Source organism: Mercenaria mercenaria, chromosome 10 (genome assembly GCF_021730395.1).
Source record: "Mercenaria mercenaria strain notata chromosome 10, MADL_Memer_1, whole genome shotgun sequence".
In the NCBI taxonomy this organism is placed as follows: Eukaryota; Metazoa; Mollusca; class Bivalvia; order Venerida; family Veneridae; genus Mercenaria; species Mercenaria mercenaria.
The window spans coordinates 22,557,378-22,582,381 of NC_069370.1; the positions used below are offsets into that span (position 1 = coordinate 22,557,378).

Consider the following 25,004-nt stretch of genomic DNA (forward strand, 5'->3'; position numbering starts at 1 on the left):
TGGGTGAAAGACAACAAAATAGAATCACATTAACCTTTAGACTACAGGCGGCAAATGATTCTGTCGTTGCGACCAGTGCAGACCAAGACCAGACTGCACGTTCGGTCATGGCATGCATTCAGTGAACACCCCTTTGAATAATAAGTCGTGCTGCCCAAAAAGAATGATGGACCATTCTTGTCTAGAAATTGGGCAGGGTAAAGGTCTACTCTTCAGAAAACAAGACAATCAAAATCAACTGTACACGTGCACTTGTAAATGATTACTACTAAAAAATAACATTTAGCACATTATGGTATACAAGTTTCAAGTAAGATTATTCTATTCTGTATTGTAAGCAAACAACCGATTGGTTATGTTTATTAAGTCTTACACATCTCAGCTGTTGCGTTTGATCTAATCCCAGTTTACGACAAGCTCTGGAATATGTTGCATCTATTGCTTTTGATGTTTTTCTCTCTTTCATACAGTGAATATATTACTCTGAATGGAAAATGGACACTTCTTAATTCCACAATGGGTAATTGTGTTTGTTTTAAACATTATTGTGATATGTTGTTTGGGGTGGAACAAATTTAAGTTGATGTTCCGTTCATCATTATCTCATGCAGGTCCTAGGTTATGAAAGCAACCTTGTGACTGGTCAATTTTTAAGACTGAACGTAAAATCAATCAATCTGATGTTCGAATTTGAGAACTCAAAATTCTGTTATATAAAACATTTTGTCAAATAAAGCTTTAACTGGTATAATTTTGTGAAAAGACATAAATGTAACGTTGAGATGTCAAATCCGTGATATTCAATGCAATAGTAAAGTTAGATATTAAATTTAAAGTGTTGACTCTTTAAGTCTTAGTTTTGGCTTTAGATTCCTCATGAAAATATACCTGGTACACTCTGTTTGAACATGCTCAATTTTCTTTAAAGTTCTTTTAACAATATTAAAATACATCTCACGTTCGGTTATTTCTACATTATTTGCAAGAAATTACCTTCATGAAAAAGGTAAAATGCAAACCTAACAACCTTAGGTATATTTATCATTTGAGTATAAACTGAAAATTGGCAGACCTGAAATTAGTAAAGTAGACATTTTCTATAAACTAGGGTTCTAAAACATGATAGTTTTGACATTTGGATAGAAATAATTCGATGCCGAAAGAACTTCAACGATATCAAGGATGTCGTTGTATAGCTTGAACAGAATACTGATCAAATAATTTAGATGCTGTTGGTTTTGTGCAGATGGTATACCTGCAAATGTTCCGGGAGGGGTTCATACGACCCTTATGGAGGCTGGGATACTGAATGACCCATACTACCGTAAGAATGACGAAGTTTATCAGTGGGTCGGGAGAGGAGACTGGCAATACAATAGAACGTTTGAAGGTAAAACTTTGGAATACACTGCGATATTTCTTTCCTTGCTTAGGTATAAAACCATAACAAAATGTTGGACTTATAATGAATACGATCAATAACCATTCGAACTTTGAACACGATGAGATTATAGCCACTATTAGCGATCGGTTTAGTTAAAGCAAAGAGGAAAAATTGTGAGTGCCGGTAATTGTTGGGTGATTTTTGCACCCGGGTAATGGTTTGACGGAGGACCGTCTTGTGAGTAGAGGTTAGTATATCGTAGTGTCTGCTGCACTCGGTTTGTTCGTCGGTCAGGCGATCGGATGCCAATATTGTCGTGTTCGCACTCGGCTTAAGATTATAAAAATAGAATAATATTGCACTTGTTGTACTATTAGAAGAATCATACTCGGCACTAGGGTAATTGTATAAGCGGAAACGAAGCTCTGTCGAGATACTGCAATACAGAGATTCATACCTTAAACCAGCGACAAATTATTTTTCTGGCACTCTGTGTTCTACAAATAATAGAACAGGTAAAAGAAAACAATAGTAAACAGATAAAACATCGTAGCGTTTCAATCTCGAACATAAACGTCGAGCTCTGATTTAGTTTTAGATTTAGTTTAAGTATTCTCCGAGAAATAACTTATCCTAAATCAAGAAATTTACTTTAAGGAACAAAGAAAAACGGAGCTCTCCAATTTTTCCCCAGTTTTTCATGATACATCTATTGAGTTCACAAATACTACGTATATCTAGTTTGCTAATGTCATTTATATATAGAACTGGAGTGGAGCGTATGTCAGATGGGTTCTACTATTGTCATTCGTTATGATTGTCAGACGTTTTCTCCTCTAGCTGAAATTCAAATGTTGAATCTCATTGGGACAGAGTGTTTTGGGTTTTTTTATGTATGAATGTTCACTTTCTAATTTTTTTGTGTTTAACAGTACCGAGTGATGTTTTACAAATGGACAAAATCCTCTTGTTTTGTGAGGGACTGGACACGATAGCGACAGTGACCATCAATGACAAAGTGGTTGGAAAATCTGACAATATGTTTGTTAGATATATCTTTGATATCAAACCAGCTCTCAAGGTCAGCATATCTATTGCTAGATAGATCTTTGATATTAAATCAGATATCATATTCAATATATGCCTCTCTCTCTTTTTGTTAACTCTAAATGGCGTGTAATATTATGTATAAATAAAACAATCAGATGGCAACTGAAACTTAAAATACCAAAAACAATTTATTATACGTTGGTTTTATTTCGACAGAGTACTGAATTATTAGTCTAAGAGTAATATACGTCTGGTAATTAAAAAGTAAATATTCCGTCTTTGGCATGCAATGTGGTATAATGCGTAGGACACCTTTTGCAATGCGACCTCTTGCAAAATCCTGACAGCTTCCAGGGATAAGGTCTCCACATACATTTCAGTTTATCACTTAATTTCTTATATTTACAGTTTTGTACATGTATTTAGTTTTCTTCCTTTCACGCTAATTTATTTAATTAAATGTTGAATACTTTGATCTTTGAAATGACAACACCGTCAACTAAAGGCTGCAATGAGACCACCTAAGCTCTTTTTGCAATTCTGGCATGTAAGCAAGTTTTTCACATGACGACGTGACGTATGTAAACAAGCGCAATATAACTTAAGTACTCGATCTTCCTATGTGTAGCGTTAATAGGGATGATTTAAATCAATTGTAAACAATCGCCTTATCGTCACAAGATTTTTGGAAACTGGTATTTACCAGCTTAACCAGGAAAGACGCATATCAACTATAAATGTTAGAGATGAATCCGTGATTTATAAAGCGATGTTGTGGGGTGGGGGATCTGAGTAAATGTAAATGACCCGCTAACTGGAAAGTTCATGTAAAACCAGTCATCCAATCTGTAACATGGAATGTTTGGGTCGATATAATGCTTTTAAATAGCCTTCAATGTATTGTAGAAACTGAGAAAGATCTAAAATATGGTGCGAACTCTTGTTATATTTCGAAAATTAGAAAATAGCATGTTTGACATATGTCGGGTGTCCTGATTTACTTCTGCTAAATTAAACAAGATAAGTTTTATACTGACTGCAGGAAATGAATACTATTACTGTAGACTTCACATCACCTGTAAGTTATGGACTGGAGAGAGCAGGGTCTACTGAGTACAATATTCCACCTGACTGCCCGCCATATTATTTCCATGGTGAATGTCACAGAAACATGGTGAGAAAAATGCAGTGTGCTTTTAGCTGGGACTGGGGACCAGCATTCGTCACCATGGGAATCTGGTAAGCTTTTCTTTAGTGGAAACATGTAACCAGGCATCTTAACAATAAGATTCTGGTAATATTTTTTCATTTGATACCGGAACAAGCTTTCTTCTTCCAGGGAATATGATAGGTTTTTCCTTTGGGACTGGAGATCACATTTCTTTACCGCGGGGCTTTTTTTAGATGGGACTGGGGATCAGCTTTCTTTACCGCGGGGCTTTTTTCAGATGGGACTGGGGATCAGCTTTCATTCTCATAGGAATCTGATATTAAGATAATAAGCCCATAATTCGTATATGAAGATCTGAAAACAATGTAGGACAGTGTGTGAATCCCAAATTCTAATGAATGTTAAAATTGATTTTAGAATTTAGTCAATTGTTAGAGGGATATAGCCGCTTGACAAATTCTATTTCTTCCATTTCTGCAATTGATGGCATTATTTTTACTAAAATCATCACATATTTAATTAGACAGTTTGCTTGATTAGAATGTTCAAATGATTCTTGCGTTTTAGACTATACCATTTCAATTAGATTAACATATCGTTTTAGGGACCTCCGTGGCCGCCGAGCAGTTAAGGTCGCCGACTTCAAGTCGCTTTCCCCTTATCGCTGTGGGTGCGAAATCTCGCTTGCCGTGTAGAGTTCTTTCACGTGAGGAAGCCATCTAGCTGGCTTATGGAGATCGATGATTCTGTTCAGGTGCTCAAGTTATTTGTCTTTTTTTTTTCATTCTGCAGGAAGAATATTTATTTACAAGCCATAGGTTGGACACTGATCACAGACATAACTACGGAAACTTCACAAGGTAGGTGATAATGTTTTGAACGTGATATCTGAAATAAATATTAGCTAGCTATTAATTGAAATACCAAAGCATGAGTTACACAACAACCAGTATCGCATTTATATTTTGAGTTTAATTATGTGAATGTCGGTTCCGATTTTACATGCAGGCAATCATGTACATCTACTAGGTGGTTAGCTGACTGGCTCCCAACGCAAGTAACCGCTTATTAATATAAGTGGCTACTAAGGTATGTTCATCTTTACAGTGTGATCTAAATTGTCCTCACATTCGAGATTACTTTCAGATATTATACGTTAGTTTCCAAAGTTTGTTAATATTCCTAGAGTTAGAACAAGACTGGACGAACTTTGATTATAAACGTTTTTATGCCCCCGAAGGGAGGCATATAGTTTTTGAACCGTCTGTCAGTCTGTCAGTCTGTCGGTCTGTCCGCAATTTTCGTGTCCGGTCCATATCTTTGTCATCGATGGATGGATTTTCAAATAACTTGGCATGAATGTGTACCACAGTAAGACGACGTGTCGCGCGCAAGACCCAGGTCCGTAGCTCAAAGGTCAAGGTCACACTTAGACGTTAAAGGATAGTGCATTGATGGGCGTGTCCGGTCCATATCTTTGTCATCGATGGATGGATTTTCAAATAACTTGGCATGAATGTGCACCACAGTAAGACGACGTGTCGCGCGTAAGACCCAGGACCGTAGCTCAAAGGTCAAGGTCACACTTAGACGTTAAAGGATAGTGCATTGATGGGCGTGTCCGGTCCATATCTTTGTCATCGATGGATGGATTTTCAAATAACTTGGCATGAATGTGTACCACAGTAGACGACGTGTCGCGCGCAAGACCCAGGTCCGTAGCTTAAAGGTCAAGGTCACACTTAGATGTTAATGGTCATTTGTCATGATAGTGCATTGATGGGCGTGTCCAGTCCATATCTTTGTCATTCATGCATGGATTTTAAAATAATTACGCATGAATGTGTGGCGCAGTAAGACGACATGTCGCGCTAGACTCAGCTCTGTAGGTCAAAGGTCCTAAACTCTAACATCGGCCATAACTGTTCATTCAAAGTGCCATCGGGGGCATGTGTCATCCTATGGAGACAGCTCTTGTTTTTTTTAACATTTCAGACAAAGATGCTTGGAGATTACATGTGGATGTATTTACGCGAAATAGTGACAATATCGACGGGAAAGGAATCTTAGAGTTGAAACTTGAAGATACTGATGTTAGTGTAGTGAGAAAGGTGAAACTGAAAGGTGACTCTCAGAAATTGACAGCAGAGTTTGATATTCCAAAGGTAACAGTGTTAAATGTGGGCTACTTAACTTCTATGGTTGATTTTAATGTGCGAAATTTGTATGCTCATTATACTGTCTGGCGCAAATTTAGGGAAACCGTTTTTGATATATCATACATTCAAGGCATTTATCAAATGTTGTAGTCTCAGTTATAAACACCTTCAGTTAATCAATATATCCTAACAAAGTTAAAAGCATGTGTATATTCATTCCAATGAAACAAAATTCTCTTGATTAATTGACAAGAAAAACAACGTCTATAGACAAAACACATTTCAGTTGCCTAGGTAACTTGTTTGTTAGTTGTGTATGAGAGCCATCAAATTTCAAATATAGCATATTTGAATTATTGGCATATATTTGTATTATTTCATCTTTTAAGAAAACAGGAATCATTGCCTGGTGGCCGAGAGGATATGGTCCACAGACTTTGTACAATTTAACTGTCACACTGAAAACCGAACTTGGAATTGTTCTATCAGAGAAGACTGTAAGATTCGGATTTAGAACCGTAAAGCTTGTACAGGAACCAATTTCAGCTCGAGAACGTGACGGTATATATGTTAGCTTATGCCTCAGATTTGAAGTAAGTGCCTCGCTAATTGATCTACAAATTGTCGTGACCAGACTCATTCAAACTGTATCTGATAAAGTCACGTACAATAGGACGTTTGTGTAGATAGTCTGAGTAATAAAAATTAGTGCTCACGTAGATCTCTGAAATTAAACCATTGAACATTTTTGTACCCGAGCTTTGAAAGCCTTGTAATCACAGCTTTTACTACACCATTACTGCTAGTGTGTAATGTTTAAACCAGACTCTAAACATGTCATACTAGTATAAGTAGTTTAAAGCAATTTCTAGCAATTTCTTAAAGGCATTATTTGTTACCATTTCCAGGACTTTCATTTTATTTTCGCATCAACGACCATCCGATATTCCTAAAAGGTTCAAACTGGGTACCAGCAGACAGCTTTCCGGAGCGAGTAACCAAAGCTAGAATCAAAAACTACTTACAGTCAGCAGTTGACGCAAACATGAACTGTCTGCGAGTATGGGGTGGCGGTGTAAGTATCAATAACACAGCACTAATTCAGAACACATACAAAGGCAGTATACACTAGCACATTGGACATTTCTAAAGTGATCCAGTATAAATACTAGTTTAAAAATTATGTGGTCAACTATAATTATAATTATATTTTCTTTAAGACATTGAAAATTTGTAGTTAATATTTCAACAATTTTTAATTTCAGATTTATGAAACGGACTACTTTTATGATTTGGCGGATGAATATGGCATCTTAATCTGGCAAGATTTCATGTTTGCATGTGCATTGTACCCGGCAGATGAAGCGTTCCTGTCATCGGTGAGAGAGGAAGTTACTTATCAGGTACCTAAATGAAATGTTCCGCTTATAAATTCAGAAGTTCATGTTCAAAACTGTTCCTTCATATTGAATATTTTATGTCTGACAAAATATAATAAGCATGCATTTTCATATTTGCTCTCATACGCTAGTAGATCCTAAAAACGTTTTTTTTTTCTAAGGTAAAGATGGGTAAAATCTTATGCTGTTAGTAAAAGTGAACCAATGGAATTTGAACATTATTTATGCGCTCTGCGGGAAAGTAAAACGTCAACAACTTTTATTACATTTCTACTGATATTCTGTTTGTTTGCACTCTAGATTAATTGATTGATAATCGAGCTATGTTTAATACACACTGGGCATTGAAATTAAATTCAACTTTAAAAGAAAAGATCCTTAAGAAGCATTATAACGTTACCAATAAAAAAAACAAAGACAGATTCAGTTTTGTTGTTTTAAGTTATATATGCAACCCCTCTCGTGTCTCCAGCGGCAGCTTATGGCTTTTGTCTGAATCCTCATTTCAAAATAACAATAAATAAAGCGTAAAACTACGGATGGGATTGAGACGATAATACATTAATTCTTATACATGCCCCATTTTATTTTGAAAGATTATACGACTGAAAAATCACCCATCGGTATTCGTCTACAGTGGAAATAATGAGAACGAAGTAGCCATCACTGGAGGCTGGTAATTAATTTTTGACATTTGAACATATAAAGTTTCTAAAACGTATAAGCTTTCAGTGGATGCTGGTTGATATACACAGTTATTGACTTGTGTTAAGGTCAATATGTGTTTATTCGGACCTGTTAAAATGATATTGCGTCCGAGGTCAATATCATTTTTACAGGTCCATAAAATACACATATTGACCGAAACATAAGTCTATAATTGCTCTTCTCAAATGCATTCCACTGACTGGCCCATATTTCATACATATAAGAAAAAGTGATATCACAAGAGTCATTATCACTTTAGCAGGTCAATATCGCTTTTTGCGGACCCGCTCGTGCACTCATTCAATCAAATGAGCGCATCTGAGAAGGGTATATAATACTACTTTTTAAGTGCTTATTGGCCTGTTGTATCCTTGATTTTCCATTGAATGTTTTATATATCAGTATTTTTACAACTATGTACTGGTTCGTTTTATTGAAAATTACTTTCTAAGAACCTATTGACCTGTGATGTCCTTGCCTTTTCAGTACATGTCGTATATTTGTACCCTTACAACTAATTACTCGTCTGATAAGCGCTTACTAACGGCTATCAAGTACTGTATGTAGACGATATTTTACTGAAAGCTGTGAAAAAGTCCTTCGGAATTACAGAAAGCAACTATCAACAGTAGAGTAAATTTAATTGTTTGTTTGTAAGAGGTAATGAAATGTGCAACACATTTGAAGGGGATATTGAATTTTGTTAAGCAGATACATGTACGTTGAATGTATACCATGATCCAAGCGTATAAGAAAATATAGCAACACTGAGAACAATATGGGGAGAAGTTTCACGGCCGCAAGAGAAGACTAAACAATCTATATGATATTTCAGTATCTTCATTTTGTTTATCTATTGTAGGTGGCCAGGTGTATTTAGAAATCAGAAATTAATGTCAGACTATGTGAAGCTTTACATAAACACAATTCAAGACATTGCTAAAGAAGATGATCCAACGAGACCGTTTTTGATTTCGAGTCCCAGTAACGGCGTACGTACAGTTATGGATGGTGGTATATCTAATACAGACCCAGGGGGCGTATTGTATGGTGATAGTGAGTATATTGATGTAAATAAATAAAACTACCTTTCTAGAACTATTTTGTGAATGCATGAAATATGGAAATTGATTACGTGGCCACATGTACAAGAATTTACAGTATTTTTGTGTATTTCATCGGTTACTTTTATGTAGTTCACCAATTTGGTCCTGTCAGTTACGTACAACTGGAAAGCATTAAGCTTGGGGGAAGGTGGAAGTACATCAGTACTGCAATGAATTAAATTGTTACGCTATTTGTGCTCCTTTCAGATTTTTGATGCATTGCTCTACTTTCAGAATTATCTGAATATACCATTTTTAGATCCATATAATATCATTGGTTATTTTTAAGACTGTTTTGGTGACAAATTCATTTTAGATTATAATTTTTCTCCCCTGTCTTTGAAAACACTAATTGAATATAATGTAATTGACAAAATATAGTACAGACAATTATATAAAATTAATAAGATGGACTGGACCATGATGGACTTGAATGTGCGAAGTCTCGCACATTTTAATGTGTTCATAATGAAGATATAATGTGACTGTTATATATTGTCAATATCATAATAATCATATTACTAGTAATCAGACGGGTCGCAACAGGAGGTAAATCTCATTGCTTAAAGCAAGTCGACAATCGATATGAAAGAAACCATATCAATGATGCACTGAATGGGTGACATTTCACTTTTTTGTAGATTTTTTTTATATTGTACAATCATACGTCGCATTGTTTACATATGTTTTCAAAATTCTTTAAATTTCAGTTCACGACTATCAATACACACAACCTTTCTTCGACGATATGACATACAAAGTACCAAGAATGGCATCGGAATATGGTCTCCAATCATTTCCTAGCTTAGAGTCATTGGATGAAGTGTATGATAAACGAGATCTTTTCTACGAGTCAGACGTAAATGACTACAGGCAACACCATGCTGGCGGTAGGTCTTTCGTACTTATTGCTTTCTATAGAGCGATGTTAAAAGGAAGTGTATTGAATGCTTTTAAGTTCTGTCATACTCTTTAAGTTTTGTCAGAACAGCTTGGTTTTCCGTAGTCATTCTTTGCAATGAAAACAACAATAATCCTATCAATGAAAACATTACAAAATATAAACATATTTTTCAGGTGCAGTTAACCAGTAATGATAATAAATTAAACTATACTCTTAGTGTCATCTCCTCTACTTTCAGGAAATCTTCAGATGCAGCACCTTATAACCATGTATATGTTACCTCCGGAAAGCAGTGTTCCACATCAAAGGTTTGAGGATATAATCTACTGTACACAGGTATAAGTATTTCTATGACTTACTTTAGGCTAAACCATTATATTCGGCATGTTCGTGATACTATATGAATGATTCCTAATGTGACTCGAGATTAGTTCAATATTTCCAGATTGTGCACCGCAATTTCCTGACTTGATTATTTCCATTTTTCCAGATTTTGCAAGCGATTTCCTAGCTTGACAAAGGATTATTTCAATTTTCCAGATTGTGCAATTGATTTCCTAGCTTGACAAAAGATCATTTCTATTTTTATGCCCCCGGCGTCTACTGATGCGGGAGGCATATAGTGATTGTCCTGTCCATCTGTTCGTTCGTTCGTTCGTCCGTTTGTTTGTTCGTTCGTCCGTCCGGTTAACCAAATGTGACCGTTTTGTCTAGCATCAATACCCCTTACTAGAATGACTTGATACTAATGCAGATGTAACCCGTGACCATTCCTCATCTTCACACATCACCTGACCTCAGTTTGACCTTAACCTTGACCTCATTTTGGACTTAGTTGCTTTATATGGGCCATCTCTTGGTTAACCAAATGGGACCGTTTCGTCTAGCATCAATACCCCTTACTAGAATGACTTGATACTAATGCAGATGTAACCTGTGACCATTCCTCATCTTCACACATCACCTGACCTCAGTTTGACCTTGAACTTGACCTTGTTTTGGACTTAGGTTGCTTTGTATCGACAAGGATGCCACCGAGGGCATCAAGCGTTTATTGAACGCAGCTTCTTATTCCAAATTGTGCTAGCGATTTCCTAACTTTCCATTTTTCCAGATTGTGCAAGCAATTGCTATGCGAACGGAGACGGAACATTATCGGCGATGGCAAAGTGAAGTCAATTTATACGGCGAGGGAAAGACAATGGGTGCAATGTACTGGATGTTTGCCGACATCTGGCAAGCTCCCTCTTGGTCTTCTATCGGTATATTTTAATAATATTACAACGTGTTTTACATAAGCTATAACTGTAATAGATCAAGGCACAAAATGTTCAGGATAATTGAACGATCCGTATTGAATAGTCATTGCATTTTGTATTAAGTGCCAGTTTTAAATTGATGTCTAAACATAAATATAGACCGCGCAATATTTGGACAAAACAAATTTGTATTAAAGTTATAGTACCTGATATAAATACATAGGATTTTAATACATAAGTTTGTCTCTTTCTTCTAGAATACGGAGGTAAATGGAAAATGTTGCATTACTACGCATACCACTTCTTCTCACCTGTTTTAATTTCACCGTATGTGAGCAGAGACAAGTTACAAGTGTACGTTGTTGTTGATGAACTACCGAAGTTTCAGCGCACATATCTTCTGGATGGCAAAACATTTTCACAGAAAAACAGCAAATTTGGCACATTTTCAAGGTTGAGTAGTGGACCTATATCAAGGCATACTATATATTAATTGCATTGTTTCTACAAACCTTTTACTTGTGTTGAAAATCAATAATAACAAGCAAATTCGATGAATTGGTATCCCCTTCCGAATGGGTTTGTGTTGAGGAATGGCAAAGAAATTTATCCCGTAAAATATTAAGGAAGTTACCAAGAAGCGAATAATTTCATTACATTTGAACACAAGTCCTTAAGAGAGCACAGTCAATTAAGAATTCTGAAATGTGGGTGGTGACGGGGTTTGGGTTCTACAACTTCACATGATATATATTAATGGAAGGTTTTAAAAATGGAATTAATTTTTTTGATGGGGAGGGATGTGGGGGGAGGGGGAGGGGGCGGGGGCGGCAAAAAGGTCTACCTGACTCAATTTATAAATCGCCGCTCCACTACAAAGTAACAAATGCATAGGTATAAATACTGTATGGATATGTAATGATTATAAAAATGAAGTTTTTTTTATAACAAAGACAGTCAATATACATATGATATAACTGCACCACACGAGTGATGGGGGTTATAGGAATGGCCTCCGTCCGTCCTTCCGTCTTTTGTCCTTCCGTCTGTCCGTAACATTTTGTGTCCGCTCCGTATCACCTAAACCCCTTAAAGAATTTTCATGAAACTTGGGTCAACTGATGACCTCATCAAGACGATGTGCAGAACACATTAGTCAGTCATGTTGGCTCAAGGTCAAGGTCACAACACAAGGTCAAAGGTTTGAGCCTTCTATTTTGTGTTCGCTCTGTATTTCCTAAACCCCTTAAAGGATTTACATGAAACTTGGGTCAAATGATCACCTTATCAAGACAATGTGCAGAACTTATTAGTCAGTTATGTCGGCTCAAGGTCAAGGTCACAACTCAAGGTCAAATGTTTGAGTCTTCCATTTCCTGTCCGCTCCGTATCTCCTAAACACCTTGAAGATTTTCATGATACTTGAGTCAAGTGATCACCTCATCAAGACGATGTGCAAAACTCGTGTGTCAGCCTTGTTGACTCAAGGTCAAGGCCACAACACAAGGTCAAAGATTTGAGCCTTCCATTTAGTGTCCGCACTGTATCTCCTAAACCCCTTGAAGGATTTTCATGATACTCTAGTCCAATGATCTCCTCATCAAGACGATGTGCAGAACACATGAGTCAGCCAAATCGGCTGATGGTCAAGGCCACAACTCAAGACAAGAGTTTGACCCTTCTATTTTGTGTCCGCTCTGTATCGCCTAAACCCCTTAAAGGATTTTCAAGAAACTTAAGTCAAATGATGACCTCATCAAGACGATGTGCAGAACTCATGTGTCAGCCGTGTCGACTCAAGGTCAAGGTCACAACTCAAAGTCAAAGGTTTGAGCTCTGTATCTTCTTAACCCCTTGAAGGATTTTCATGAAACTTGGGTCAAATGATCACCTCATCAAGACGATGTGCATAACTTATGGGTCAGGCATGTTGGCTGAAGGTCAAGGTCACAACTCTGTGTATCTTTGTATCTCCTAAACCCCTTGAAGTATTTTCAAATTCATTTATTGCCTCATACATGGACAATAAAATATACTTAACAAAGTCAATGCTTTCACCCAGTACCATCAACCCTTTCACTATCCATAACGGCGACGGAGGATATAGATTTCTTTCAGACTGCCTTGTACATATAGACAAGATAAATATAATTATGCCCAATAAGCATTTTTCTGCATTAAAATCAATATCTAATGATGAAATAATTTAGTGAAAGATAAGCAAATTATACCTTAAAAAGATGAAAAGTAAATAAATTTTAAACGTTTTTTGTGTAAAAAGGTAACACAATTAGAATTTTACGTAAGAAATAGCCTTTTTTCAGTTGCACGTGGAAGAAGTTTCAGCCACTTTCATATTATTGTACAAAATAGCTCAGGAAAACCAACTGGATATACCCCCGTTAATGGGTATGAGTTATATACAATGGAATTGTAATATGGTGCTTTATTTTTGATTAATTGCAGTTCGTGGAAGCACATACTGTTAGATCTTCTAAAGGATAATTTAGAAGGAAGTAATGAGGCACTGTTGTTATTGTCTGGTACTGTTTACCTGCGTGTATACTCCTGGGACAACATGGAGCCAAAGTATACAGAAGAAATAGCTTTTGAGGTACTAGTAATATTGCGCTGTTACAGTCGTTGCTATTCGGTTTGAATACATGTACAATTTGCTCCTCAAGCGACTCTATATAACGTCCCATTCTTAGCAATAATTACTCTTAACCCTTACCCTGCCAAATTTCTATAATGACCGTGTCCATCTTTCAATCTGAACAGTACCATTTACTGTTTAAAGGGGTGCTTACAAAAAAGATACTGACTGAATGGCGACCAGTGCAGACCATGCTCAGACTGCATGGATGTGCAGGCTAAACTTGGTCTGCACTGGTCGCAAAAGGCAGAATTACTTGCCACCAACAGGCTAATGGTTAAAAGGGGTACATACAAAAAAGATACTGACTGAATGGCGAACATTGCGGATCATGATCAGATTGAACGGATTTGCAGGCTGATTATGATCTGCGCTGGCCGCATCTACAGAATCAATCGTGTCCAGCATTTTAAGGGTTAATTTATATACATGTATTGTTACCATTTTATTGATTTTTGTCTCAGTTTATCTGGGATGCGAGTTAAAAATAACTTAATCTTTATCGAACCAGTTTTAGTATGTCGCGGAGTGTGAACAGTTATTCATTATATTTGACAGTGCCTGCTTTATGCTACAAACTAATCAAGATTATAACTCGAAATACTTCGACTTCATTCCAGCTGTATAAACCTGCTGAACAAGTTTACGAAGAATCTGTGGCAAATATTGTCCGGAAAGCCGGTTGTGGAGCACCAGAATATTGTTTCATTGTTCTGTATATCGGAGACCTCAGTAATGGACTTTCCACGTGGTATCCCTTGACAACATTTAAGAAATCGAAAGGTTTAAAAGTACCAAATATCAAGGTATTTTTGAGTAGATCATATACATTTATTGCCATCATGGCGTTGGTTAGTTACTCATTTAAATCACAAATGGATTTGATCCTTATACAAAATACTGAGATCTTCTTTGAAATATCAATATTTAAATGTATATATTACAGGACTTCAGAGTATTACAAATATTCTACATGCGATTTTGACTGTCGATATCTAAATCTTGTATCTCAATAGCGTGACACTGTGATATTTCGAGATATTGTCTAACTAATAAGTTACTGATCTCATAAACATTTACTGTGCATTGCGCTGAAAAAATCATGTTTTTTGTTTAAAACAAATACGTATAAATAGCCTTAGGCCTAAAGTTCCATAAGTCTTTAAATGTAAAGTTTTATACAAAACAATCATCTGCCTAAATGAATATGCATAATTGATGAAACACTAGTTTCAATATTATACATGAAATAATAAAACCTGGGCAAAAAGGGGTAAACAAAACAGAAAAAAGAATAATGCTTTCTACTTTGTTAATGAAATATTGAAACCTTAGAATATGATCTAAAAAGTAATTGCGAAGAATAGTATTTGTTTTATTGTTTTATGTTAATGCTTTATGCTCCTGACAAACATTTTGGCAGCCACATTTCAAACAAAGGCATTTTAATGTCAGGTCCATTATTCACCGTTCCTATTCGTGTGAAGATTTAAAGCGATACCAAAAGTTCAAAACATGATACAAACTTGGTTCACTGTGACTTATAAAAAATGGCCATAAAGACATTTTCGAATGTTCTTACACAAATAAACTTATTTTTATATATATCCTCCTCCCATATGAGCAAATAGAAAAATAGAAATCATGCTGGTCATCTACAGTTGTTCAACAGATGAAAGGGTCACATGAATAACATACGATAAACAAAGGAATTGTCGGCGGTTTTCTATCAGTGAAATAAAGGAAACTTTTTTCTTCATTTTTATAGGTTAACCAGATTAAGGAATCAGAAGACAGTGGCACCTTTGAAATACATCTTATAACGGACGCCATCGCTCCGTTTGTTTGGCTGGAAGCTTACGGCAAAAAAGGAAGGTTTTCAGATAACGGATTTCTAATGTTCCAAGCAGAGAAGACCATCATGTTTTATGCATGGGAAAGCACAGATGTGGATATGCTCAAAGATATTATTTCTGTTAAATCTCTTATGGATATCTACCACTGACGGATAAGTCCAAAGGCGATGCTTTCTTTATGCAGCGTCTGTTTTTTGTTGTTGTTTTCTTGTTTTGTTTTTTTGTTTTTTGGTCAGCTTTATTCGATTTTCCAAAACATCCAAACAACACTAGTTTCTTGTATTTATATAATTGATTTAGATACCAAAGGTGACATGTAGCTATGAGTATCCACGACAAGAAGCGAACTGGCGACATTTCTAAATTGTAAGAAGAAGACCACGTGATGAAGCACCTTTAATATTCCTTATTATTATTCTTTAATATTATACTGATTAGCCAAACGTTCTGTCAATCATTTATCTGACTTCTGTAGCATGTCTCTGCTTTATCCTGAAACATATAAAGAACTTCAATATCCACCCTGGATAATAGGTGAAACATATACAGAACTTCAATATCCACTCTGGATAATGGGTGAAACGCAAACATAGTTTTACAAATGAAATGGCTGATTGACCTAACGGCATGCAAAATATTTCGAACATTGTATACTGCTATTTCGGTGTAGGCTTTAATATTATATTTCTGTAATTCTTATAACAATGTATTTTGTGATATATTAGATAACAAATTAATTTCTTGTGGTGACTGTTTGTGCCAAGTTATTTCAATATTCATCCATGCAAAATGATGTGACCTTGTGATACAGGGGCATGGGCCTTTGCACGTGATATGTCGTCCCGTTATGGGGAACATTTGTGCCAAATGATTTTGAAATCCAATCCCTTGTATGGTAGAGTTATGGACCAGACATGAAGCCGATGGTCGAAACCTGTGACCTGCAAATGTTACCTTGACCTAGGAGATAGGAGTTTTGGTATTGTGCCTCACATGTCGTTGTCTCTTTATTGTGAACATTTATGCCAAGTAATTTCCAAATCTCTTGTTGAATGGCAGGATTAGGAACTGGACACAAACAGACACTTAAGCTTGACCCCTAAGTGAAAGTTCGACCTTGAAACTGGCGGCCTCGGTTTTTCGCATGGCAACTCGTCTCATATTGTGCAAAATCATTGTCAAACTCCTTGATGACAGAATTATATGCGAGATGAAACGGGCGAATAGAAGGACGCAACCAAATATCTGTGTCCCTCTTTTTTCTTCGGAAAAGGTTGGGGACAAAAAGCAGCCGACTTAACAATATACAGTGCTTCTATACACAGATTTTAGTACTGTTGTAAGCTTTAAAGTGACAAATGGGATAAATCCTTTATATATGCTTTGAAAAACACTAATATGTTAACTATATCATGTTAACGCTAAAATATCATATGTACTATTATATTAGCTTACCGACAAATATTTCTCCCGGTACCGAATTACTAACTGAGCAATTCCGGTTACAGTAATCGTCATTACAACACGAATGGCAGGATGGTACAGAACGTAACATGTGCCGAAATACTGGGTTACACTGCAAAAAAGATTGAACTTAATTGGTACCCGTGACTATTTTAAATGTAGAGGTAGATGGATTTAAATATTGCATTTCCTTGTCCGGGTATATCTTTGTTTCACCCGTTCCAATATGGTTTTATTACATATTTAACAATAATAGAACAATCACAAGATTAAATGGACGGTGTACAGAATCAACCTACTATTTTTCTCACTTTATTGTCCTGGTCTTAACTTTATTACCATTACCCTGATTAATATAAAACTATGTATAAATGGTGAGTGTGCAATGTTTTGATCCATCTTTAAATGAAACCTGTCATTGCCTTTGTAACACATATTAATTTGATGATTGTTATTACAGAAAACGCACAAACAGCAATTACGCTAACAAAATTGAGTTTAATATTCTTAAAATGGATAAGAAAGTATTAAACAATACCAGATGGTGAGTGCAGCCAAGCTTGTAATGGAAACTATCTCCCCACTGGTATCTTCCTATAGAGCACACCTGTAAATGTCAACAAGTTTTGTCTGAAATACATTTGTCATAGCAATGTTTCTATTTATGCTCAAATTAAACCTTTAACTGATACTTGACATTAGTCATAAGATGAAAGAATGTAAGCAATGGGGATATCACATAGCCAAAATGTTTCTGTAACGATGATTTTCTTTTATATTCTACTCAGATGTAACGTTTTACCCAGGTGAAAGAGTTACCTGGTCCGGTGCACACATTGTAACCTTGCTACACAGCTTTATGTCTCCAGTATGATGACAATCAAAACACATAGGACCTCTGTGTTCCCGTGTAGGAAAGTCTGAAATGGGTTAATACAATATTAAATCTAGGTATTGCCTGAAACAAAGTATCGAGTTTCGTTAGAATGTTTTATCCATTACGAAACATACAAATAGCTTGTAATTAATGTGCTTGGTGACTGCATCTTAGATTTTGCAGCAGCATACAATACTTACATGACTTTAGTGTATTCAGTGGTTAATTGCTAATGAACATGGCCTGTATCAATGTCCTTTTTATATCAGAAAAACAGATATAGACTTTATAATAACCTGATTTACATTTTATCTGTATCATTGTTAAAAGCACAGTGATAATTAGTCTGAAAACCGGCATTGGCATTCTCAAAATGAAAATAAAAATGAGCAACTGGCACAGAAAAAAGGACAAGGAGTCTGTTAGGTACCGGTATTTCCACAGCCTCTGTTGTTACACATATCAGTAGAGCAACATTCAACACATACTGCACTAGAGGTGCTATTCTCTTCTTTGTGACATTTCTAAAATGGAAAACGCTCTTCGTAAACAATAATGAACGATTCCAAACAATGCTATGAATGGTTGTTGTAAAACTGTTTGTTTTACTTCTAAGTATATCCCAACAATAAAACTTGTTATTGGATTTTTATGACAGCATATCTTACTTAAACATATGGATATTTTATCAAGATACAACCGCTCAAGTACTGGAGTGAAATATTACATGAGGTGATATAACATTAAATCAAGTTGTTGACTCAATGTTGATATTTAAACATCGAGTGAGATTTTCCTATCAGCGCTAACTTCATGCACCCGACAAGGGGTAACTTTATATATATATATAGTTAGTCCGCGTACAGCATTTTATGCAATATAGATCTACATAAAGAGGAACGCGCGGTCATCAAAGTCGGGCAACGCTCAAGGTAATTTTACCATTATTCAGTTGTACTTCCACTGCGGATTTCAAAAACTTACATGCTCATCCATGCATCCAGATCGAAATACCTTTCCATAAACAGACTGATATGACTCTGTGTAGCAAACCTTCAAACAAACATGGATATAATGTAAATGAAATTATATATCTCCTGGTGAAGTTTTAAAGGAAATTATTGTAGTTAATAATATACTAGGTAAAAGGTGCAACAGAAGTAAAAATGAAGACGTCACTAGAAAACATGATGTCATGTAAGATTTTCAAATATTTAATTAATATCATTTAAGTAAAAAGCTTAAGACATAAAAGACTTTTATATAAAATCAATTTCCACATTTTCACTTAATTGAATATGAATTGTGGTAGAAAGATTTAATTATTTGAGCTAAAAAACTTTCGTCTGCTAGTTTACTAGACTTTAAAGTCATGACCCAGAAAAAAAGATATTTTTACAATTCTATATTAACCTGGTTCTTCTGGCATCGTGCAACAATGTCACAGTACTCGGGACTTGACATATCGTCGCAGTTAAAGCATATTTCTGGCTTTCCTGCATTCTGTATTGCTAAAATAAATAACATATCAATAGTCTGAAAAAGTCAGTAATTATTTTCACTTAAATAGGTCAAATGTCAAAAACATCGTTTTTCCAACATCGCAACTGAGATTTTAATAGCAACTTCTGACTTAAATATTGAAATTCACACCATGATTATACGACAGTCAATTATTCTACATATTTAGATAGACATCTCTCTATAGAATCTGATTTGTTTGCCTTTAAAATATGTTACACATTTGTTTTGAATAGTGTATCATAACAATATTTCATAACCCTTATGGACCTAAAACTGACATATACCAGCAACATCATAAAACTATAGGACCGTCGTATTGAAATGAAAAAAGAAATCAATGCACCTTCCTAGAACTATATAGTGTTTCCAACAGAAATACTATGAATGTTGCATGTGAGATAGCGATCATAAAATGAATAAAAATGGCTGAAACGATTGCAAAGACATAAAATATATATATCAAAAGTTTAATTTAACAATCTTTTACCGGTGAAAATATTGCCTGTAGTGTTACTAGGGGGAAGATAGTTCAGTCACTTCAGTTAACAAGAGCTGGCAATCCATTCCCATTAGTGGGTACTGAGATACCAGCTTACATATAAAAAATCTTAACAAAAACCTGCTAAGTCGAAAAAGTGGCATAATTTTGTAAAAGTGCAAAGTAGAATTATGGAACCTGTGCACTGCATGTCAGATCATCACACTGAACAAGTATGTAAAGTTTCAATCCATTCCAATTAGTGGGTACTGAGATACCAGCTTACATATAAAACCTTAACCAAAATTTTGTATGTCAAAAAAGGGGCATAAATTTGTGAAAAAGCAAAATAGAGTTATGAATCATGTACAATGTAAGTTAGCTTATCACAGTAAATAAGTGTGTGAAGTTTCAATTCATTCCCACAAGTGCTTACTGAGATACCAGCTTACATACAAAAGCTTTGGGGGCATCGCAGGCTATGGGCTACGCTGTATATGTTCACATTGTATACGAGCATCGTGCAATTTTTGTACAGGTTCTAAGGGGAAGGCCGGAAGAAGTCCACACAGACGCTGCGCGGAGATTACAAGGAAATCGTGCAATTTCAGTGTAGTTGCCGCACAGTCTCCGCAAGCTTCCCAAGGAAAATCGTACGACGTCCGTACGGCTTCCGTGCAGAGATTGCGAGGAGCAGATACGAAGACGATGCAGCCGCCATGAAGAATAATGAAAACATGCTGGAGATGGCCAATATATATAACCATCTGAAAAATGTTTTGCCCATATCAAGTCTGCTGCACGGCAATGGTGCGGCCACTGTAGGGTTGCCGCGCAATGATTGCTCAATAACCGTGCGATTTCGCGGGTTGCTGTACGGACAGCAAGTGGCAACCTTGCGACAGCTGTGCGAGGGTCGTTCGGAGGTCCCACGAGTATACAATCTCCGTACAATTTCTTCTGGCCACCATGTCCACGGAAAATCGTACGATGCCCGTGCTGGGATTGTGCAGTGTCATCTGCGACATGTCTACGGGCTTACGATCTTTTGGCATTTTTATTGATATAACTTTTCGCTAAACTAAATCGCGGAGGCTGCGGAGCTCGTTAATCCGTACGAAAATCGCACTGCACCCCCCCCCCCCCCCCCCGCCCCTGCCTCGGCACGGATGCAGCACGAAAAATGAGGAAAAGGGTAGTATACTGGCTGCAAGCCAAAGTTGAACTAGGTATGAGCGACCGTAACAATGCAGTAGAAGCATGAGAAGTCCGTGCATGTCATTTTAGGTGCGCGCGTGATTGACTTCGTAAATAATGTTACCACTTGTTTCAAAAAAGTGCGTTTTAAGTAAAATGTTTCGATCAGTTTTACCCATCTTCAAAATTGATATAAACTTGACTTTGTTGTAAAATATTAACATACAATTTTAAATACAATTTTACTTAGGTCTTGAGATTGTCTAAAATTTAAACGGGCATACTCTTCTGTCTAAGTGGAGAATGCTTCATGAAACGGAAATTTTATCTAATAAAAAATTGACAATGATATAATTGCAAAAAAATACAAATACCACGAATTTCCTTAAAGTTAATAGTCACACACCAGTAAATAGTTTTCCCTATATATTCTCTATAAAACTTACATTTTTTTTTGAAAAGCTACCAAAAATAGCTAAGGCCATTTCAGAGAACAAATCCTTATGATATAACTGATATAAAATGAAGAGAAAAGTAGGGGTCATTTATCTTCTAAAAGAGATTTCTCTTGTCACATTTGCTTACTGTAAAATCACATCAAAATCAAACTGCTGTGACCTGGAAGTAATGCACATACTAAAATTGAGTCTCACATCACCTACTATAATAATAGAACACACTTAAATTCTGAGAACATTTTGTTAAGAAAGTGCTAAAGCTCAAACCATCATGATAAAAACAATTACAAACGGAAAACAGATAAATTGTACGCAGGCGGGTTTGTATTGTTGATTTATAGACGTAAGTGAGCTAAATCAATAGTATAAACTAGGCCTACATAAAATATATATGTACTTTTCTAGAGATATTGAAACTTTTGTGTTCTTAATAATTCTATAATTACAAGATAAACATTACACTATGCTTGAGATACGAGCGCATAACGTAAAAATAAATCAAGCAAGGAATGTAATACACATAACATAAGCTAACATTTAGTTCGGCTGTGTTGTAAATAAACAGAAAAATTACGTCACATGTTCGTCATGATATATGTTTTAGCAAGCTGGGTTGTTATATTCTCAATTTTTTAAGGATGCTGTAACTTAAGATTTTTATATTCTAATTTTGCAAGTGCTTATATTTTTACTATCTGTGCATTCTACCTTGGGTTTTTAACACTGTTTCATGCTGTGACTTCGGAAAGGAAAAACGACTGGCTATTCTATAATATCTAACAAGAACACAGTGCTTACTATTTCTTACACACGGCCGAAAACAAAACATATAGATCTAACTAAGTACGAATTTCGCGTTCCGGCAAAATAGATACAATTTTGGCTGCTCAGTTGAAGAATAATGTCTATAACTATACATTCAGGAGACAAAGGTTTAATTACTTTGTGATCTCTACTACTAAATATTTACTAAAGACCAACACTTGGACAAAAGAATATGACATTTCTTTAATTGTTCAAGAGTATTATGCATATATCTTAATTAACTCAAGACATAATACTGTTTAAACAAAAATAATATAACATGAAATACCATTGCACTTCGGTGGCGGACTACTCCATTTTCCAGAAGAATTACATGTAATTAACGTGACATCAGCTGTTTCGTAGCCGGAATTGCACTGGTATGTTGCAGTATGATTAAAAACTGTCAACTGTCTTGCATCTAGCGAGTACTTTCCATTGGCTGTTTGGTATGGCGCTCCACAGTCTTGCGAAATACAAGAAAAGGTAAGCATATTGCTACAGGTTACTCATATGATATTGTCAGAATTACGACAAAATAGAACACTGAGACTAATTTTCCATTTAAAACAAGAGGCCCAGGTCGTTCACCTAAGAAACACACCATAACACACCATAACAGTATAAACATGTTTGACCTAGTGATTTCATTATTATTAAAATTGGAGCAAAAACCTTGAGTATAAACAAGTATTTTTTTTTTATTTGACCTAGTGACCTAGTTTTGACCCCAGATGACCCATATTCGAACTTGACCTAGATTTCATCAAGGCTATCATTCTGACCATATTTCATGAAGATCAATCGAAAAATAAAGCCTCTATCGCATACACAAGGTTTTTCTTTGTTTAACCTAGTGACCTAGTTTTTGACCCCAGACAACCCATATTCGAACCTGACCTAGATTTCAACAAGACAACAATTCTGACTAAATTTTTTATGAAAATCCAGTGTAAAATGCATCCCCTATTGCATACACAAGGTTTTGCCTCGATTTGACCTAGCGACCTAGTTTTTAAACCCAGATGATCCATATTCAAACTTGACCTAAATTTTATCAAGGCAATCATTCTGACCAAATTTCATTGAGATCAGTTGAAAAATACAGCCTCTATCGCATACACAAGGTTTTCTTTTGATTTGACCTAGTGACCTACTTTTTGAGGCAAGATGGCCAATTTTCAAACTTCACCTAGATTTTATCAAGGCAATCAATCTGATTTAATTTCACGAAGATCAATTGAAAAATTTAGCCACTATCGCATACACAATGTTTTTCTTTGATTTGACTTGATGACCTACTTTTTGACCCCAGATGACTCATATTCAATCTTGTCCTAGATTTTATCAATGCAATCATTCTACTTTTTGAGGCAAGATGACCAATTTTCAAACTTGACCTAGATTTTATCAAGGCAATCAATCTGATTTAATTTCACGAAGATCAATTGAAAAATTTAGCCACTATCGCATACACAATGTTTTTCTTTGATTTGACCTGATGACCTACTTTTTGACCCCAGATGACTCATATTCAATCTTGTCCTATATTTTTTCAATGCAATCATTCTGACCAAACTTCATGAAGATCAATTGAAAAATACAGCCTCTATCGCATAAACAAGGTTTTTCTTTGATTTGACCTACTAACCTAATTTTTGACCCCAGATAACCCAAATTCAAACTTGACCTAGATTTTATCTAGGCAATCATTCTGACCAAAATTCATGAAGATTAATTGAAAAAAAGAGACTCAATCGCATACACACGGTTTTTCTTTGATTTGACCTAGTGACCTAGTTTTTTACCACATATAACCCATTTTCAAATTCGACCTAGATTTTATCAAGGTTATCATTCTGACCAAAATTCATGAAGACAAATTGAAAAATACAACCTCTATCGCATACAAAGGGTTTTCTTTGATTTGACCTAGTGACCTAGTTTTTAACCTCAGATGACCCATTTTCAAACTTGGCCTAGATTTCATCAAGGTAAAAATTCTGACCAAATTTCATGAAGATCAGTTGAAAAATACAGCCTCTATCCATACACAAGCTAAATGTTGACAGACAGATGACGGACGCCGGAAAAATACAGCCTCTATCGCATACACAATGCTTTTGCTTTTATTTGACCTAGTGACCTAGTTTTTGACTCCAAATAACCCTTTTTCAAACTCGGCCTAGATTTTAATAAGGTAGTTATTCTGACCAAAATTCATAAAGATAAATTGAAAAATACAGCCTCTATCGCATACAAAGGGTTTTCTTTGATTTGACCTAGTGACCTAGTTTTTAACCTCAGATGACCCATTTTCAAACTTGGCCTAGATTTCATCAAGGTAAAAATTCTGACCAAATTTCATGAAGATCAGTTGAAAAATACAGTCTCTATCCATACACAAGCTAAATGTTGACAGACAGACGACGGACGCCGGACATCGAGCGAACAGAAAAACTCACCTGAGCATTGCTCAGGTGAGCTAAAAAACAATGTTATTATGATTCATTACTATAGTATAAGGTAAAATGCATATTTGAATTGCA

The 25,004-nt window shown here is 35.8% G+C and overlaps 2 protein-coding genes across 2 annotated transcripts; one reads left to right on the forward strand and one right to left on the reverse strand.

Moving 5' to 3' along the window:
• Nucleotides 1-215: 215 nt before the first annotated feature.
• LOC123559680 (beta-mannosidase-like) lies at nucleotides 216-15,802 on the forward strand. Its single transcript, XM_053516813.1, has 18 exons — nucleotides 216-520; nucleotides 1,247-1,390; nucleotides 2,317-2,465; nucleotides 3,477-3,673; nucleotides 4,398-4,465; nucleotides 5,601-5,770; nucleotides 6,154-6,325; nucleotides 6,673-6,839; nucleotides 7,030-7,167; nucleotides 7,761-7,840; nucleotides 8,735-8,928; nucleotides 9,689-9,868; nucleotides 10,121-10,218; nucleotides 10,997-11,144; nucleotides 11,399-11,594; nucleotides 13,608-13,755; nucleotides 14,418-14,603; nucleotides 15,566-15,802. The coding sequence occupies exons 1-18, from the start codon at nucleotides 427-429 to the stop codon at nucleotides 15,800-15,802; spliced, it is 2,766 nt and encodes a 921-aa protein (XP_053372788.1). The 5' UTR covers nucleotides 216-426.
• Nucleotides 15,803-16,036: 234 nt separating this feature from the next.
• On the reverse strand, nucleotides 16,037-19,502 carry LOC123560895 (uncharacterized). The gene is made up of 7 exons (XM_053552511.1): nucleotides 19,408-19,502; nucleotides 18,979-19,047; nucleotides 18,425-18,518; nucleotides 17,937-18,037; nucleotides 17,656-17,724; nucleotides 17,109-17,229; nucleotides 16,037-16,145 (listed from the first exon to the last, which is right to left on the reverse strand). The coding sequence occupies exons 1-7, from the start codon at nucleotides 19,456-19,458 to the stop codon at nucleotides 16,141-16,143; spliced, it is 510 nt and encodes a 169-aa protein (XP_053408486.1). The 5' UTR covers nucleotides 19,459-19,502; the 3' UTR covers nucleotides 16,037-16,140.
• Between the last annotated feature and the right edge of the window lie 5,502 nt (nucleotides 19,503-25,004).